At 27.9% G+C, this 18301-nt stretch overlaps 1 protein-coding gene across 4 annotated transcripts in view; it reads right to left on the bottom strand.

Annotated features, from left to right (window-relative positions):
- LOC130663945 (uncharacterized) overlaps positions 1–18301 on the bottom strand; it is a 97464-nt gene that overhangs the window by 22511 nt on the left and 56652 nt on the right. For all 4 annotated transcript variants that reach the window (XM_057463533.1, XM_057463530.1, XM_057463529.1 and 1 more), the window contains one exon: positions 4522–5366. In XM_057463533.1, the coding sequence (XP_057319516.1) occupies positions 4522–4654 (133 nt within the window). In that variant the 5' untranslated portion in view covers positions 4655–5366. The remainder of the gene's footprint in view (positions 1–4521; positions 5367–18301) is intronic.

Genomic DNA, 18301 nt, shown 5'->3' with positions numbered 1-18301 from the left:
AAAATCTTGTTTCCAGCATAGAAATTATTTAACGACACGTATTTAAATGTAAATTTATGACGAATGCAAATAACAGCTAATGTCCTTTTTTACTACAGTACTGCTCCAACTAAAATTACTCTTTTCTCCGTACGGTTGTTAATGTATCTCATCTCATTGCACACAATACATATTAATGCTCATGCAATTTTATTTTCCCTGTGCTTTACTTTCCATACACACAATTTAGTTACGTGTCAGAAAATTTAATATCCAGATTTAAAGCTAAAAAACGTCAACATTAAACATAAGTTAATTTTTTATTAATTTATTTTTTAAAAACCCACAGTAGCTGCAAAAAGTGTTGAAGTTAATAACAAGAGTAGTTTACTGAGTAGTTAATTGATGTAATTGCGACTTTTAAGGCTCACAGGAGTGGCTTTTGTAAATTATCGGCTGTATTTACGGGGTCCTTAGCTTGCCATTCTAAAGAGGCTTCAATATATATAGAAAAGTGACTCAAGCTTATACTTGTTTGTAAAATATATATGATGGGTTGCGATATAAAGTAGAATTACTGCAATTAACAGTAAGTAATATCGACATATATATTGAAGAGTGAGACTGAAAGAGACTAAAGATTATCAGAAGAAGAAGAAGAAGAAAAGAAGGGGAAAAAGTGTCCTTGATTGTTATAAGCCGATATTATTGTTGTATATATTCAATAAAATACGGTATATAGTGTATCATATACAAGTATAAAATCACTCAATGTTACATGTATACTTGCTGGGTGATTTAATCGACAGAGTGTCCGATCTTGAGGGAGACTTCCGAATAGGAGGAGCCCTCGGAGACTCATTGTTGGTTATCTTTGCCGGTCTTTCATTGCTTATAATGGAATAATGGCTTTGTGAATCATGAACGTATGGTGGACGATTATGTTTTTTTATTGCTCGCCCCGGGTCAATTTATTCATTATTTTGTTGAGGCCAATATCATTGCCTGTATGAACTTAATACACTCACTGATATTAAATTTATATTATTAAAATAATAAATGTTTATTAATTAATGTGTTTTTTTTTTTATTTAAAATTTACTAAGTGATAAACAGAAAAAATAACTGCTCGGGACATTTATTATATAATTTATCGATGCATGTTCAGTCATCATGTTAAATGTCAATCAATTTATCCCGATGATTTAAATCCAGGAAATTATTTTTCCACAGGAATTTTTATTTTCACGATAAACGCGAAGTAGGCCCTCGATTTCCCGCTTTCCATCCGTCTGACGCTGGGTTTTTTTTTTTTTTTTATTTTCAAATCAATCAATCGGCTCGCTTTTTGTTTTATTTATTTTTTCGATGTCATTTAATTATTTTTTAGCTTTATTTTATTCACAACCTTTTTTACAGTTTAAATTGAACGCCCCGTGGACAGATATCGCGAAATTGAATGCTGCCGTACCTAGTATAATTTTGTGCTCGTTTTGTTTGTTAACACACAATTAATAAAATACAGTTGTCACTTTTTATTTATATTATCATCGCTTACATAAATATTTTATGAAAAATAATCAACAAAAAAATTTAATAGTATTTATTTAATCGACCGATCGATTAATTGATTAGTTGATTAAATACAAATAATGTTTGTTTTAAAACCGGGCTTACATTTTTATTTTTTATATTTTCATTGTTAATTTTTTTTTTTTAATATTTAAAAATATTCATATTTCCTCTGTGCATTTGTTATTTTTAATTTTCATTAAGCCTCGCTACTGAAAATTGAATTACAAAGATGAGTTAGCAATTCATGGAAATGCCTTTGACAGATAAATATTCATCATTCAGATAAAACGCTAGCTAGCTTTCTAGTTAACCACTTTTAACCCACTTTGATTGTCAGTTTGTACGAAAAAAAATAAAAAAAAAAAAATTGATTGACGTCGATATTTGAAATTAATACTATCACAGACATTTCCCTTGACATAATGGTTGCAATGCGGTTGCCATCATGGTTTTAACTTTTCTGATACGTCATGGAATTCTACATACATTCAGTAAATAAATATATTTATTAAAGTAGACTATAAAATATTTTTAGTTAATTAACTATAGAAATATCAATTTAATTATATTTTTTTTTCGGCCGGACAAACTCGAGTATCCAAATTTTTTTTTCTCAGTTTCAAATGGGAATTTATTAATTTTATAATTATTTCTAACAAGTGTTGGGGGTCGCGACGTCACATTTTTTAAGAAAAGGTTGCAGTGTACAGAATTATGAAAAGACCTGACACAGTTCTGATATCTGCAGTTCGAGAAGGACGTAACCGAAAAACTTTTTCCAGCATATTGTTGAATATTATAACAAATTTTATTATAAATATCTTGTTTTGGAAATTTTAAATGTTATTTACCTCAATTCAGGCTGGTCATCATATTCTGAACCAGATTTCAGCGCCTCTGGTAAAAATTTCTATATTTGGGTTACGTCCTTTCAGAATTAAGTTAACGATACAAGAATATTCTGCCTTTGATATAAAAATTTGAGATTTCCATGAACTCACTATTCATACACGCAGAGAATTTTACGGTATTTTTGCATAAAAAATTTATAGAAAAATTACTATGTCATAGAAACATGAGGACAGTGTGGAATTATTGTACAAACTATACAGATACTGTAGAAATTTTAAAAATACATCGAACAGAATTTACAAAGTGCATTGTAATTTTGACAAAGCAACAGATAAAATTTATACCAACTGCATAGTAAAATTTATTAGGTTAAATCAGAATATTTAGTATGCAGTTGGTATAAATTTTATCCGTTGCTTTGTCAAAATTACAATGCACCGTAAAATTCTCTACGTGTATTTATTGTGCTCTAAATTTTATAAGCAATATATTTTTAAATAATTTTGCCCCTACTCCATTTTACCCGAAAGTATAAAAATTAATATTTTCAAAATCTATTGGAAAAAAAAAAAAAAAAATTGAGCGTAACCAGAATAAAAAAGTGTATTTCTGCTAGCGCACGTTGCGGAAAAAATTTCTAGTTAATTAAAAATAGATTAAAGTGGAATTGAAAAATTTTCAACAGCTTGTATCTTTTCCAATAATGAATACAATTAATAGTAGAGAAATATCGGTTTTTTCTTAATTTTCAACCTCTAACTCTGCGGTGTCTGGTTAATAATTGTTATTAAACGTAATTACTTGGCAGCTGGTAGTGGTACAATAAGCGCATAAATCCTCCTGGGGTTGAAATATTGGCAATAGACGATACTATGTAGTAATATATATAGTATAGTATAGTTTATATAAGAAGTCGGTCGGCGTACAAAAAGAAGAAAAATTCCACGAGGAAGACAAGTATTTAATGTAATTTCTGGGCAGCATATTCTATTTGTCTATTATATAGTATCGGAATTATATAAAATATATATAGATTGTGTAGAGTGTAGAGTGTACAGTATTGAAGTAAATTTTCTTAGGGAATCTTATTGATAAGTTTATCGAGGGAAGCAAAAATAAAATGAGAAAAAAAATCTAAATTGAGTTAAAACGTGAGTGGAATATTTAATCGGATAATAATAAACGTGGGAATTTACTTTTACTTTGTTAAATATAAATGAAAAAAACACTAACAAATGTTTCATTAGATAGCTATCTTCATTTTTATATAAATTAAAAACACACATATGATAGTGACTATTTAAACAATATATGAAAAGCTTTTTTCCAATATTTTAAACGTTTTTCATTTTTTTCTTTCACTTATCAGATTATTTTCATCAAACCTTTGTTTTATCGTTTTTTCCAATAAAACGCAGACTTTTAATTTCCGTTATTTCCCGTCTATTGAGTTCACGTAGGGAGGAAAAAAAAATCTCAATTATATTTAGTAGCGAAAAATTTAAATAGATATAAAGACAAATGTGTTATTTTATATTTTACTATTTTTTTAGTTATTTTTATATTTATAACTTCCGATTCAAATTTATATTAATTATTCTCAGATAGCGAGTAAATAGTCCGTCTATTTTTAGCCATGAAAATGTCGAAATTAGAGAGAATTTTTTTTCTCATCCATTGGCTTTTGAATTTATTATCCCGACTAAATGCGTGGATTTCGTGTTGTCGGTATAAATTTCATGAATAGATGTTAATAGTAGTTTGTATTAATCGATTTTGATAATACATTTCTGTACAGAAATACATATATATATATATATATATGTATATATTTATTAAATAATGTATCGTACAGAAATGCAGTAATATATAACGGAATATTTATCATCAAGGGAATTATTTGTATAGGATGACTCAAAGCTTTTTGGTACAATCAATCCAAGTGTTGGACTCGAGGGAATGATTTTGCAATTTTTTTAAAATTCAAGGCTGGTGGTGGAGTCTTTTATCATAAAAATACCCGACAAAAAAAAACTAAACGATTTACTACGTTCGATTTATCATTTAAACTGTAATATTTCAAGTACATAAATACTAATAAAATTTTTTTCTCACCTTTAAGTTCTTTGTTTGTAACTTGATCAGGCCTAAAGCTGGCAATTTCACGACGATCGCCCACAATAAAATGAATATTCGTATAATCGTCATCGGTATCGCCGGTGCCGTTTCTTGTTTTCTCGAAGTCCATGGCCAACCTTTTGGTGGCTGTATTGTGTCTGTTATCGTAGCAAACCACTTCGTAGGGCACCAGCGTTCGTAATCCTGTTGCTGGGACTGGTACGAGAGCAGATAGTGGTGTGGTTGGTACTGCCGGTGATGATGATGGTACAAGTACCGACAGGACGTGAATTTTGTCAATGATATCAGTATTAATAATGACAACAGTGATAGCAACGACAGCAAGAGTGTTGATGACAGCGACGACGATGACAACGCCGTGAATAATGATAACGATGATGCTGTTGGTACTGGTGCTAGTGTTGGTGATAATGATGATGATGGCGATGATGATGATGATAATGATGATGGTGATGGTGATATGAGTAATGGTCTATCGTGGTATCGAATTAATTGACAACGGGGGTGTCGGGTGACGCGCGTCAGCAGCCCGTGCATCCACGCCGGGCTCATCGTCGCATCGCCGTACCGGCGGCAACCCGGCCACCCCCAATCACCACTGACACACGTCCACACTCCTTCACCAGATGATGTTGATGCTTATATTGATACTGATGCTGTTGCTCTAGCTGCTGTTTACTTTTTTTATTTCCGCGGCTTTTTCGTCTAATGTTACTCGTGATACTGCTCTCGCTATTGATTATCCCACCACGTATTCTCGGTATTAATAATATACGGGAATTATTTATCAGTAATCTCCAATTATCTGCATGGTCCATATTCTGGAAAATAAATAACAAATTACAACTTTATTTTTTAATTTATGTAATTATTTTATTTTTATAAATTATTAGGGGTGTGTGAATATCATTCGAATCGCATCGAATCGAACAGTAATATTCGACTAATTCGAATTATTCGAATAGTTCGAGTTATTCGAATAGTTCAAATAATTGTTCGAATAGTTCAATAAATTGTCTTGTGCTCGTAAATTAATCGATTTCGATGGAAAGTTTGTCTTGTTCGGGTGTATTTGACTCAATTTGAATATTTTTTTCATAGAATTCATTACTAAAATAATAAAAATTTTATTGTAAAAAAAGTGTCATCCGGTCATATCCGAGATGAAAAGGTAAATTTCGTATTTTGATTCAAAAATTTTACATAAATTAAATAAAACATGCTACACGGCAAAATTTTTTTAATTTTCCATGTCAGACAGTCTGCAAGATCTCTTAAAAATTCGATTTTCGAAAATCGGACCGAAACCAATAACTCCGAATTTTTGAAAATTTACAATTTTCTTAGCGGGAAGTCAAAAATGTTGATAATTACGACGAATACGAATTCTTCTTTAATTTAATAATTTGTTTATTATTTGGTTTGAATTCAAATTATTCCAAAAATTCGAACTATCCGAACATTTCGAATAGTTCGAATCATTCGAACTATTTGATTCGATTCGAGACGAATAATTCGTAAATTCGAATATTCGCACACCCCTATAAATTATGGAAAAAATTTTGATAGCAAATATCTATATATAGACACTAACCCTTAGGAGTTTAATATTGAGACAAAACTTAGCCCTAAGCTATCCCGCGATATTTGCGAACATCGATGCCAGCTGAAAATTAAACGCACGATTGTGTGGAAAACATTAAATTATTACGGTTCGGAAAATTCGAGTTCGATATCAATAAATTTATTGATGATCATTTTGCTTTTAAAATAAAATTAAGAATTTATATAAACTTTCGGGACACAGCTTTTGTGTGCTGCTATATCATCAGCTAGAGAAAATTTATAATAATAATAATATAGTATAGATATATCATAAGAAAGGGCTGAGAAAATTCATATGGAAGTCTCGGCATCCTCGAGACCTTTTACGGATGAGTGGGAATACGGTAGCTCACTCAACCGTTAATATAATACTATTATACGGACGTGTATTTTCCACGAACTATAGTGAGTAAAATGCATCCAACTACAACGTAATCTTATGAATTCTATGCTGCTACACCTGCTTCGTATAACATTAACTGCAATTCACATTAAAATATACCGACTAGACACAATTAGCTGTATGTGTCTTAGCATCTCAATACTCCGTTAATTGGCATAAGTAAATTAATTAGACACGTATATTTGTTTTTATTGTACTGCAAATTATAAGCTTGATACAGTAGCAACAACAATAATAATAATAGTAATAATAATAATCTATATTATTAAGGAAATAAGGAAAATTTTGTCCCCGTCATATCTATATGATAGAATTAGTTAATGTTATTGAAATTGGTATCATTAGATAGGTCTTGACTTGAATTTGTGCCTTTTCATAGTTTAAACTCTTTTTAATTGACAAGTATTGAGATAAATAAATTCATCTATATCATTCGAATTACATTTAAATTACGCGAGAAAAAAGACGATCGTATTTATTTTCTTTAAATAAATTAATACTTTAATTATTCTGTCACTAAATATGACTGAATGTCACTGAATATATAGCTGTATTATTTATATTGCGGTACTTATTCCAAAATGACAGATTTTTCTACTCACTTTTGGTATTAAGAAGCTTCTCAAAGCCAAAAAAGTGTACATGGAAAAAAAAGGATTCATTGACACAAAAAATCTTTACTCGCCTATAGAATATTTTTACTTACCCCAATAAATTTTTTGCATTGTGAATTGAAAACAAACATTTATTTAGAACTAGAAAAAATTACTTAGTGCATGAATTATTTCTTGACCAAAAAAATCTTTTCTCGCCCCAAGAAAATTTTTGTTTTTAATTGATAATGCATAAAATTTCTTGGTGCAAATTAAAATTTTTTGCGGCACGAAATTCTTTTTTTCTGCGTATCTTATAAATTTAGTGATATTTAGGCAGTTACGTAGTGGCTGCAGGTTGCTCGTAATAATAATAATAATAATTATTGTAATTATTATTATTATTAAAATGCAATTTTAATTAAAATATGATTCTTAGTAAAAGACTTTGAATGTTGATCTTTAATTTACTTGACCTATTTATATATATATATATATATGTATATACGAATCTGAATGAGTTAGTTGGCTCGTTTAAACTCCTACGAAAACCAAATGAGAACTAGATTTCACGTGTGCATTTGCGTCGAATGATGACAAGAACACCACGACGTTACTTGTGTAATTAAGTTATTTAAATTTACTTCATTCTCTTCGTACGTCAATATTCCCTCTCTTTTTATTCATTTATATTTTTCTCTTCACTGCTGCACAATTGTATTTGACCCACCGATATCGAGTTTTTTTTTTTACCGTTTTATGTAAAAAAAAAATATATATATATTTTTTTTCAACATCTAAATATTAAATTAACTTTGCTATAAAGTTTTCCATTTGTATAAATAAAATATAATGACGTGATTCTCTACTCGAGAGTTGTGTTAAAAAATTTTATTAACATTCAAGATTAATTAATATGCATGGAAAAATATTCAAGTAAATGAAAAATAGAATGACCTATTTTATATTTTCCACTTGATTGCAGTTAACGATAGATTTTAAGTCAAGCTTTTCTTTAATATGTATTGAATATATTCGTCTTTATACGATATACTTATTGACACTTTACCATTTTTACATTTTACGTCACATGGTCAAGTATCTCTTGCAATCCACTTGACATTTTTTAGTCTCGTAATTTAATTTTTTACCAAAGTTATAAAGCCTCTAGCGCAGAAAAATTTATGAAAACGGTTGTAAATATATAGAATGTACGGAAATAAATAAAAAATAAAAGAAGAGGAATCGATAGATTTATCTTTTGAGCATGAGGCCACAGAAAGAGCCTGCTGTGGCATAAGAATGAGTAGAGGGAAAAAAGGAAACGTGCTAACGAGCCTCGGTCAGCATTAATTGTAACATCCTCTTGATGGCGTGTAACACTTCCGTTGCGCCATTGCCTCGGGTCTCAAACAGAGGAAGCTGCTAAGACGTCCTCAACGCCTACGCTCCAAAATGACAAAAAGGTTTGCTTACTTTCCTCTCATCTCCCATCTTTATATTTAAAGTACCGTCGTTACATTTATTTAATTTAAGAAGTATAAAAAAAAAAAACAACAAATTTGTTTAATTGGATTTCCAGTAAATTGATATTGGAATGATAGCATTGAAAAGAGTAAAAGAAATTATTTACAACTGTGTTAATTGGCTCAGTTTCCTAAGCTCATTAAAGTATTAAAGTTATCGACAAATTGAATTGTTTTACTTTTTAGTTTTGCGATATAAATAATAACATTATATACGGTTCACATCTCAATCCACGTAAATAAAATTATCCCGTGAGAGTTGGAATAAATTTAGTAATTTTATTGAACGAGTTAGAAACCGAATTGCGTTAACGTCATGTCGATTTAAGTTTGTTATGTCATTTACGTGAAAATCGATTTATATCCTCACTATTTTGAGCCTTTTTTATTTTATTTTTATCATTTATTTTTTTTTTTTTATTAGTAGAGCTCATTTTTCATTTTACAAGTGTTGGCTTGAATTCATTTTTTATGTCAACTATAAACATTTTTTTGATGCATAAATGTATAGGGGAAGAACGGGCATAATAGGACCACTAAAAAACTAATGGATTTTTGCGCATTTGAATATGAGGAATCTTCCATTTGAAATGATAGAACCAAATTTCCGTTGGAATAGAAAAATTTTTTCCTCAGCGGGTAAAATGGATCATTCTCAAAAAAGTAAAAAAAACTACTACAATAAAATTGTTTATATTTAATCTAAATAAGAAAAGAGATTTGTAATACTGTGAGTAAATAAAAATGCCGGAAAAAAATTGTTGGAGATTTATAACTTATATAAAATTTAAATATAGCGAACTAGACACCGTATGTATTTTTTTCTGGCCAATAAAATATTGAGTTCACTGAAAAATTCCTGAAAAAAATTGTTGGAATAATCACTACACTGTAAAAAAAATTTTGGACCCGGTGTAGTGTAAATGTCTCGGTGTAAAAATTTTTGTGTGAAAATTACATCAAATTTGGTGTTAAATTTAGGCGGTGTGAATTTAAAATTTTGACACCGCCAAAAGTGTAAATGTATAACTCATGATAATTTTGCGTTAAGAAAATTAATCATAAAAATATTTAAAAGTTCAAAATTCTGTTTAATATTTAAATAAAATTAATTGAGTTATTGATTAAGTAGTTAAAAATATTCAGTGATCGTTAGTTGCTAATTAATCAAAATAATGAGTAACACGGAATGGTGTAAAAAAATAGATTACACCGTGTTAAAATTACACGGTTGGAAAATGTACACCGAGAGAATTTTACACGGTCATTTCACACTACACGGCCGTGTAAAGTTTCCGGGTCCGTTTTTACACCGAAATTTTTTACAGCGTACATTTTTCTAGTGGTCCGTATTACCCACCTACTTCCATTTTGCCTGCCCTTCCCCCATATATAAAAGTTACATATCGTCAAAGTATGAAGACAAGTAAAAGAATTAAGTCAAATTCAAAGCGTGTCAACCCGCGTAATCGAGGCGTAAACTTTTCATGCGGGCTTATAAACAAAAGAGAATATATTGAAAAGGACATAGAAAAATATATTAGCATACAGCTCATGAACAAGGGATGTAACCCACGGATTAAAGTATCAAAATTTTTTTACTCATTTATTTTAATTATTTTTAAATTTAGTAAATTAAAAATATTTAGGAATTAAAATTTATTATTATTTTCTCCAAACACTAAGACCGTTGTTATCCCCTTGGAGGTACTTATAAAATAAATATGAAAATATATATATTTTTTTGCTATTTATTTTTCATTTTCCATTCCGGATGTTTAGGTAAATCCGATTCATTCTTGAGCTCTTATGGTCTTTTCTGTAGTATTTAGGATAGTGCAGTTGCTTCTGGGAGTTTATGTAATGCTTTGCAGCTTTCCTGAGCTATAGAGCATCACAGTCATACATAAGCCTGAATAGAGGAGTCGTAGAGACCCCAGAATTATTGATTCAGTAACTTTGACCAGAGGATGTGTACAATTCCTGGTAGAAGTAAACGAATGAGTGAGTGAGTGAGTATATTTGCTCGATATCATAGAGATTATATCTTCAGAGGATTCATCAAGTATGGACTTGAAATGAAATTTCAAAGCTTATTTTGTCAAATGAAATTTATATGTAAATAAAATAATCTAGGATGAAAGATAAAAATTTAATAAAAATAATATTTGATTGAGTTACAGAAATTTTTGAAATGAAAGTCTTGAAATTTAAGTGAAATAAAAAATATGAGGTCTAAGTATGACTTTAATATTTTTCCTTTAGTAAAAATTTTATTTAACTTTATTACTATTTATATTTATACTTATGTTTATTTTTTTATTTCAAGTAAAGTGCGAAGTTGCAAACATTATTTCACCCTTGAAGAGGTCGAATAATTTATTTTCTTATTTTTTTAATCCCACTTAGTTGAGCTCTTTGGTTGTTGATGCAAGGGATAATTACCTGCGGAATTGCGGTTATAAAGAAGAAAAAAAAATATAAATAATAATAAAGTTAAAAGTAAAGTGTCACATTTCGTTGGGTTTTTTTTTCTAAATGGAATAAAGTTTTTTTGCGAAACAACAGCAAACACGACCTCGTCTTTTACTAAAATGCTTATGAGATGTGAAAAAAAACATAAGACATGATAATAAAAATAAAAATAAACATAAATAAGTAATACTGCCAAATAATGACAATAACTCGTTATCGTTTAATGAAATTTTATTTTCATCAGTTAATTAAAAATATGAAAATTTCCCCGCATGAAAAAAATGTATATTTTTATTTCATATACGAAAATATATAATTATATAAAACGGCAAAAATTTATGTACGTTTGATTATAATGTTCATATAAATTGAAAATATATTTGTTCTTATAGCATAAACTATGAAAGAAAATATATATTTTATTATAGAACATTGCATATTTTCAAAATATAATTTGCTGATTATAAATTCTAATATAACGAAATATAATCGAGACATATATTTTAAAGTATAGTAACTGTTATAAAAAAAAATAATTTTCATTATACTTTTCCAACATATCGCATTATAAATTGGATAATATACTTAAAAATATATAATATAAATATTTTTTTAATCGGCAAAATGAACATTTAATTTATCAGTTTAACACAGGAAAGAAAATAAAGGTACAGATTAATAAAGAAAGAACAGATATCTCAGTACATATTAAGTAGATCTGACCATAGATGTTTATATGTAAGTGTGCGTTTCAATCAGGGGATGTCAACCTACGACTCTGACTATAAAAAACTGAATTAAATTTTTTTAGGTTTAAAACGTGATATAGGCTTGGAATAAACCTTTTAGACTTAAAATTTTATGTCGACAATATATATTAGCTTATATATTAACATTATAAAATTACTTGTGTGTTTATAATATAATTTTCAATATATGGAGTTCATATCGCTTGAATATATGCCAAAATATAATATTATATATCAAATTTGAATATTTTGAAAATATATAATTATATAATTAAAACGGCGAAAAAATAATTATTTTAAAATATATGACTCCTTATATAAATAATTATATTGTAATATATTAGGGGAAGGGGGGGGGCAAAGGGGGTAGGGTAGGCAAAACGGGGTACCCCCTAAATTTTATAAAAAAAATTTTATATTTTAAATGGTTTTTGAACATTCCAAAATCACTTCTGTAATTATAAATAAGCGTTACTTTGAATTTTTTTTGGTAAACTTTTTCAAAAATCAATTGTCAGTTGAAAAATATTAATGACGTTTGTTTTATGATAAAAACTATTAAAAATTTGTTTTCTTCATTTGTATCCAATAAACATGTAAAATATAATTTTTCTTTATGTAAATTACTTACAAAAAAATTCAACCTAATCAAATTCGTTTAAAATGAAATTTTTTTTTTCTTACCTTTTTTAGAGGGTACCCCACTTTTCCCGCAAAAATGAAAATTTTTTTTTTTCAACGGTAACTGAAAATTTTCTTCTATTTACTTTGAATATCATTAAAAAAAATAAGATTTAGCGTATTTGAGTCCTCGAAAACTTGGTATTTCCTTAAGTACCCTCTTTTGCCCCTCCCTCCCCTATATTATTCGGTATAATTTTGGGACATAAATTTTTTTCATACGGGTCAAAATTAATTTTTTTTGTAAATTAAAAATATAAAATTTAATGTCGAGGAAATAAGTTTTGTTGAAGTTTTTACATTATAAGTTTTCAAGAGCAATCGTGTTATAAGAAACATTGGTAAAAATAAATTGTAATTAAAAGTTATTCTATCGATTGAAAATTTCAGTGGTGAAAAAATTTTCAAGTTTATCTGTTTATTTTATTTACTACTATTTTTTGAAAAAGTTTTTATATAGAAATATTACGTTCGTACGTTATATTGAATTTTATAGACTGCATTAAATTCTCGTTATAGTGATAAAAACATTTTCCAATTTGTTCTCGTTATACAGCAGTTCAAATAGTTCCCACAAGAATAACTCTAATATATATATTTTTCAATGGAGGTTAATAAATTTTCGGACAAAAAATAAACTCTTTAAAAAAACATAACTTTTTATTTAGTGAACTGAATAAAAAGTTATATTTCATACCACCTGCATCGAAATTACGAATTTCAATGCCTATTGAGTCAGTAGAAACAAGCTAGTTTCAGATCACACGAATTTCCGGGATGGAAATCATCGGTTTCTTCCCGAGGGCATAAAACTTTTAGTTGCTGCCGGTTAAATTAGTTTCTGACTTTATTTCAGTCCGGTCAGAATCGTTCCGAATAGTCACGTCATTTCAAAATATGCTAGTGGTCTTAAATTTGATCATTTCGACTGGCTCCAGACATTGAAATCCCAACGAAATTTCAATGCACGTGATCCTGAAATACTATTGTGCGCATAGATAAAACGAGATTTCGGATTTCGTGAGGTGGCCGAAGTAACTTTCGGCTGAAATTGTCTTGTTTCATCCCGGGACATAATATATTGTTGTATTATTGACTAAAACTTTAAAAATTTATATGTAATCTTGTTCCATAGTAAAATAAAATAAACATTATATGAAGTAAAACAAAAGATATAAATTTTCTAAGGCCAATGAACTACAATCTTAGTATCAATATTGGAGGAGTTTTTTCGATATTTCAATAGACCCGAGATAAGAAAAGTGTCATCTTATCCAATGGGTTGAAGAAATTCAAGAAGATTCGAGAAAGTATTTTAACTTGTATATGCCATTCAATTCCTCAGTATATATATATGTGAATATAATATATACATATACGTCTAAGCATTTTTTCCGATTTGCGTCGCCTGTATTCAACTCGGTCAAGCGAATAAATCTTTTGAACTTGATATAAAATATTTTTAAAAATATTCTATAACTTTGAACCGCTTAAGAAACGATACCGTCATATTTATTTATAATAATAATAATATTAATATTAATAACAATTATTATTATTGTCATTGATTACAAAGTTTGAAACAAATACATGTGATAAATAATGAATCCTCATGATTATCAATTCATAATTAATTACAATAATTGTTGAAGCGAATAATTCGGTAGAAAGCAGTCATGTGTGAATCGAAAATGTAGAATATCGATTAATAATTAATTAAATTTGTGATAATGTACATTTCGGCGTTAACGCGAGTATCTAGGATGTTACTAGTATGTACATATGTGTTGTAAAGTTAAATGTACACGTTAATTTAGGATTTGTGTGTATATGTAACATAACTAACTGGAACATATGAGAGTTTGTCTAATTAACAAAAGGGTAAGAGTAAGTTCAATTGATAACACAAACATACAATGTATATTTTCGAGCGCAATTGAGTTTACTCGATGTCACAAAATAGAATGACGATAATTAACTTTACAATTGTATCCTGAAAGTTATCTAGGATTTTCATCCAATTAAATATTTAATGACAACAATTATTTTTATCATTTGCTCAATTTTATTCAAATTCAAACTATTTAATTGTCTTCTATTTATACACGGATAATTTTTCGATAAAATTTACCCTGCAATTTAAAGTAAACCTCCCGTATGAAAATAACATATATGGTCAAAATATATGTAAAAATATATGATAAATATCAGAAAATATATGTGGCGAATTTAACTATATTTTCTGATATATTTTTTTTTTGTATTAAAAAGTATAATACTCATCATATACGAGTCCGTATATGTTTAGCATGTATAAAATATATATGTCAATTATATACAAAAAATTAATTTTTGTCGTATATGAAAATATATATTCTTGTCATTTACGAAAACTATATTTTTATCATACATAAAAATATATATTTCTATCATATACGAAAAATATATTCTGATTATATATAAAAACATATATTTATATTGTCTATGTAAAAAAAACTTTCTTATTCGTATGATCAACTCCAATTAAATTAGATCTAAATTTTAATATACTCTTTTAATTGCAGTTAAAATTTTCAAAATTAGTTAATTTGATGCGAATATGCATACCCATATACATATACATACACCGAATAAAATATATGCTTAAATATAACAAAGAAAATATATGGTGCCATACATAATATAAATTATATTCTACCATATATTTCATTTCATATAAAAATTTTATATTTTTTAAATATAAAAGGAAATATATCAATACAATATATTTTAAGGTAAATGTAAATGTATATATAGCTTAATATAAAAAACATATAAGTTACATATATGGAATACATATATTTACTACTGTATATAATTTTATATCAAATCGGCGAAAATCTCTATATGATTTTTTATAATATATCATATATTTTTTTGTTGCAAACATATATGATTTTATATATTTCAACCATGTATCGTTTTTTCATACGGGCTGGGTCGAAAACAAAATAAATACGGAAAGAATAAAAACAGATTCGTTTTCTTTTATTTTTTAACCTTTTTGATTTAAAAATTACTCGAAATTTGGTGTTTTTACCCCATAATTGATTACTACACTCTAAAACCAAGTGTGTAGTCAAAATTAACACACTTGCCAAATAACATTAAAACGCCATAAGCAATCTATAGATATTTAATACACCGTGAAACGTGTTTTAAATGACTACAAAAAACTATAGTTTCACTTATGGCCTTAAACATAGAACACATTAAATATGTGTTAAAATAATACACTTGTAACACAGTTGGTATTAGAGTGTATCTAGAAAAGGACGAGTAATTATTCATGCAGGTCCAGTTTTACTCACAATTAACAACTAAAATTTATTAGATAATTTTCCCCGTGTACTTTAACTAAAATACTTTTAATAAAAAAAAAAAGTATGAGCCAAAAATGCAATTTAATTTTTTTTATTAAAAATCGATAGAATATAAAATTTATTTCGAACTTTATTGCATCACTCAAGCCATGAAATGTAATAAAAAAATACATTTGCTGTACCTGGGATTAAAATTTTAATGCAATTATTAATGTAAAGCAAAAAGAAAAATAAAAAATGAATGGGTAAAAAAAAAAAAAAATAATCATATTATTGTTTGTTATTTCTAGTTTTGTTATTTTTATCTTACACATGTGTTGTTATTTTTTATAGTCAGTTCACTTATATTTAATATGTTTTCATCGTCAACACGTCAAACTGTTTTAATGGACTACCTCGAATGTCGCTCAGCAGAGAACAGGGTAATATCGATTCGCGGTTTACAGCACCCAACCACAAGATTGAAGCACGCAAACCCATTTGCTACCTCAAAGGTCCCTCCGACAATAAATTTAATAGGGACTTTTCCACTATAAAAACCTTACCAACCGTTGTGTATCACTTTTATTTATTAATTCCGTGTATCTGCGTCATTCTTATTTATTCATTTCATTAAATATTACATCTACACTTAAATATACACGTATATGTGTGTATTTATACAGCAGCGACAAAAGACGTAATAATAAAAAGTAATAATAATTTTAATTTTAATCTAAATATATCGCGATAACACTAGACTATAATTAAGGTCAATTGTTTATTTTTAAATCAGAGAGGTCAACCTCAAAGCATACATAATACACCCTACAACTTGGTAAATTTACGTTTTCGTGGTTAACTATAGGGACAGAATGTTCTACAACTACAATTTTGGTGTTAGATGTCAAGCAACTAAATAAACAAGTAAATTAAATTTTTTATCACAAAATTTTTTAATTTATTTTAAATAATAAAATTTCTTTTTTATCAAAATTATGGTGGGTATCAAAAAAATTAAAGCATATGAATGAATAATTTTTAATGACTTTACGTCGATTAAAAAAATTTATGAGTCACTCAAAATTAAGCCCCTGATTTGGAAACTTAAACAAAAAATCAATAATGAGTTGTGTATATTTTTAATTGAAGTTTCTTAGTGTAGGGTAGAAGTTACCATTTGTGGCCACTGCTCCATTTTTTGACATTTAATACTTTATTTTAAATAATAAAAACATATTAAAAAAAAATTTCATTGCAATAGTGTGATAAAAATATATTCAAACACATTTAAAAAAATTAATTATGTTTTTGAGTATTTTACAAATTATTTTATTCAAAATTTCTAAGTGGCCAAAACTGGCCCTAAACGGTACTTCTACCCTATAGTTTTCATCGAAAAATTTTTTTAGAATTGAATCAAAAAAGGATAAAAGAATTTATATGGGGTAAAAGTACCGTTTGGGGCTACTGCTCCATTTGTTGATATTTAATACTTTATTTTGATCAATGAACTAGTACCAAATAAAATTTTCATTGTCACAATGTGATAAAAATCATTGCGTTTTTAACAAATTATTCAATTTTAATTTTTCAAGTGCCCAAAATTGACCCTAAAGTGGCCAAAAACGCACTTCTACCCTATATTCTATTAGTAATAAAAAGTAAAATATAGATAATTTATAAATAAATTTGACATCTAATGCAAACACATGTGAATTACGTATTCCCTCAAATTTTATAGATTTTTTAAATTTCAATCTCATAGATTTATTTTAATTCAAAACTCTAAACTAATTTTGTGATAGCCGACCATCTTAATCACCCGGTTAATTTATACTTTGTTAGACAATATCGTATAATTGAATAAAACTAAAACTGAACACTATAATAGACTTAGTGAGATTGCAACCGACTCCGTGATCTACGAGATAAATTTCTTGTTATAAATCAGATATTCAGAAATTTATCATTTGCTTATTATACGAATAATGTTTTCATGTGTACAGTTTCTACGACAAGTTTTTAAATTGATAACTCATTTACAGTGCACTGATAAATTAAAAAGTTTATAACGAGCTGATTTAGTAGATAATTTGCAAGCGGAAAAATGGCGGATCGGAGATCAAAAATTTGAGGAACAGAATGACATCAATTAACTAAAAAAAGAACGTATAAAATTTGTGCGGGTTCGGTAGATAAAATAACGGAGATATCCGTGACATAAATTCAATCGGAAAGTGGACAGGTTTGCAATACAAATTTTTATTGCCCAAACCGTAAAATCCAAACAGTAGAATCATAAAAGGTTATACTCTTCTTTAGAGAGCCATGGACTTGTGTGTAAAATGATCGAATGTGAAACATTACATACACATACATA

The sequence above is a fragment of the Microplitis mediator genome, chromosome 2 (assembly GCF_029852145.1).
Source record: "Microplitis mediator isolate UGA2020A chromosome 2, iyMicMedi2.1, whole genome shotgun sequence".
Lineage (NCBI taxonomy): Eukaryota > Metazoa > Arthropoda > Insecta > Hymenoptera > Braconidae > Microplitis > Microplitis mediator.
Note: the sequence above shows the minus strand (reverse complement) of the source record. Positions and strands in the feature narration are given on the sequence as shown.